Source organism: Octopus bimaculoides, chromosome 7 (genome assembly GCF_001194135.2).
Source record: "Octopus bimaculoides isolate UCB-OBI-ISO-001 chromosome 7, ASM119413v2, whole genome shotgun sequence".
Taxonomy (NCBI): domain Eukaryota; kingdom Metazoa; phylum Mollusca; class Cephalopoda; order Octopoda; family Octopodidae; genus Octopus; species Octopus bimaculoides.
In genome coordinates, this window is record NC_068987.1 from 75612905 (window position 1) to 75615759 (window position 2855).

General features: G+C 36.9%; 1 protein-coding gene across 3 annotated transcripts in view; it reads right to left on the minus strand.

Moving 5' to 3' along the window:
- Positions 1 to 985: 985 nt before the first annotated feature.
- LOC106879316 (uncharacterized) overlaps positions 986 to 2855 on the minus strand; it is a 15016-nt gene continuing 13146 nt past the window's right edge. For all 3 annotated transcript variants that reach the window (XR_001410621.2, XR_001410622.2, XM_014928823.2), the window contains one exon: positions 986 to 1241. Coding sequence is in view for 1 of the 3 variants with exons in the window: in XM_014928823.2 (XP_014784309.1) it covers positions 1123 to 1241 (119 nt within the window). In the remaining 2 variants the exon portion in view is untranslated. The remainder of the gene's footprint in view (positions 1242 to 2855) is intronic.

Genomic DNA, 2855 nt, shown 5'->3' on the forward strand with positions numbered 1-2855 from the left:
TATTATAGATCGGACATGGATCACTTTACTGATGATAGATCTGAAAATCCGTAAACATCCGAAGTGTTTATATAAATATTGACAAGGCGAATGGAGTGAGCAATTGTTTTATTACATAATTCTACAAACGTTTCATCGGTAGTTTACCAGAAGAATATAGTAATATTATTGTATATGAAAAATAATATACCGTAACGGTATTATTGCACCAATATTGGAAAATATCGACTCCTCAGGTTTGCGTATAAAATCAATTTGCTGAATAGACATGTACTTCACAGAATATTTATTTCACAGAAAATGTACAAGAATAGCGATACGATGTATTAGTTTACATATTGTATAGAAAGGCATCGAGCTGACAGAATCGTTAGAACGCCGGGCAAAATGTTAAGTGGCATTTCGTCCGCCTTTAAGTTTTGGGTTCAAATTCCGCCGAAGTAGACTTTGCTTTTCATCCTTTCGGGGTCGATAAAATAGATACCGGTTGAACACTGGGGTCGATGTAATCGATTTATCCCCTACCCGGAACTTTCAGGCATTGTGCCAAAATTTGAATTCCATATTATAGGGATATAAACTAGATTAATCGAGTTACTGTTTTTCGATAGTCACTGCTCAAAGTTAAAATTCTGAAATAAAGGAACAAGACACAATAAAGATTATTCTGTGGAGAATTATTTTGCATAGATTAAAATAAATTCAGTACAAGATTAAGATATTATTGCAGTTGATATTTTCAGCATAACTTGGGTGTGCCTCTGTTATGTGATCGAAAGAAAGTTCAACTAAAATAGACAAAACCCAAATATAAATCAGGGAGAAGTCGACATCTTAGAACCATTAAGAATATTCTTATAAGGAATATGTTTGCATATGCTATCATTATTTACATAGAGAGTAGACTTGCAATGAAATATATTGTTGTATTAAAAATACGTAGGTTTATCCACTCTAAACATGAAGCAATGAAACTTGCCTTCGTTTTTTCCTTTTCTTTTGGCTGTTATTTCCGCCTTCCTTCGAATAAGATTTCTTCAAGTAATTGTATTGTAATGGCTAGTCAGTGAGCCAGCAATAACATGGCAGATTTACAATCACAACCCGGATGTGAACAGACAGTTAAAGTAAACAGTAAAGATTAGCAGCGTTTGTAACGCTCTGAATTTGGTCTTGATATAAAGTCTGGTTGTTTAGTTGATGAATAAACACTTTTCGCCACCATTTCTTAACTACTCCCCCTAGTATTAGAAAGAAAAAGAAGAAAAGGAAATTAAGTTCACATAATATTCACAATAAGCAGATGAATTCAAACCGACAAGACACTATTTTCAACAAAAGAAAATAGCCACAGGCATAGAAAGAAAGTGATGTGTACAGGAAGTTGTTCATCTCGATTTGCACATTTGTTTGCATAAACGCACATGTATGTATGTATGTATGAATGTATGTATGTATGTATGTATAGATGGATGGATGGATGGATGGGTGTATGTATGTATGTTTGTATGCATGTATGTATGTATGTATGTATGTATGTACGTGTGTATATATGCATGTATGTATGTATCCTTTGTAAAAATGCATGAATATATAAATGTACTTATGTAGAAATATATGGACATGAGCGTAGAAAAACAGACACATATACACGCGAGCGCGCACACACACACACACACACACATACCCACACATACACATACAAACAATTGTATATACAATGCGTGTTCTTTCCAAAATGAAAGAGTTTTGAAATAGTGTGCTAACCAGCCGGCGCAGCGTGATCGTAACTCCAGTGCTGTCTATGGTTTAACTCGGTATTGAGACTAGCGTTAACTGCATCACACCACGTCATATAACCGCCGATCCACACGTGCTGCAGTAAATGCATGTACGAGAAACATACAGGAAAATATACACACAAATAATACAAACACCTATCAAACGCGCTTCCTCACAGTTTCAATTTATTAAATCCACCCGCTAGGCATTGGTCGCCCCGGGGCTATAGTAGAAGACACTTGCTCAAGGCCCCTAGCAGTGGGACAGAATTTGAGCTTCTAAACCACACAACCATGCCGGTCCCTAAATTAAGCAAGACTTTTATGGAAACTTTTCTAACGTTACACAAGGCCCATGGGGTAGATTTTGGCAGTCATACGCAATATCTCGAGTGGTGAAAATTTCAAATTCAGAAAAAGCACCAAAGAAGACGATCTCTAATCTGGACAGCATTCCAGGAAAATAACGACAATTGCATGTGAAAGTGGCGTTGTGGTTCGCGAAAATAGTCAGTTTACTGTTTTGTGAAGTTTTCAAAAGAGACGTCTGTAAAGATTCTTACTACATGACTTTAAAAACCGTGCCCCAGCATGGCCGCAGTCTAATGACTGAAACAAGTAAAAGGTAAAATATAAAAGATACATCGTGTTAAAGCAAAATTTGTGACGAATCTGCCGATAGTTAACAAAACAAGAGATACGAATCATAGATAGAAGTAATGGTTCGAGTGCCGATGAAAGCTTTCCGAAGAGTGACAAATCGTGGGTGTACTGTGTATGTGTGTACCGGTATTTGGATTGCGGCAGCATTCAGCCGGGGTGGGTTGCGCCTGCTCTTACCAACGAGTTCACTATATCCCTCACGGATGCTGACCACATGCGAGCAAACCCGTTGGACAGCGCGAGTGTCGCAGCCTTAGTCGTCATTTACCTGTTGAAGTGCAGAGTTCGTGTTTTGAGTTTTAGTGGCAATACAAATCCACAGGTGATTTCACACACACACACACACACAAACACACACAAATACATATATATACAATATATATATATATATATATATATATATATATATAT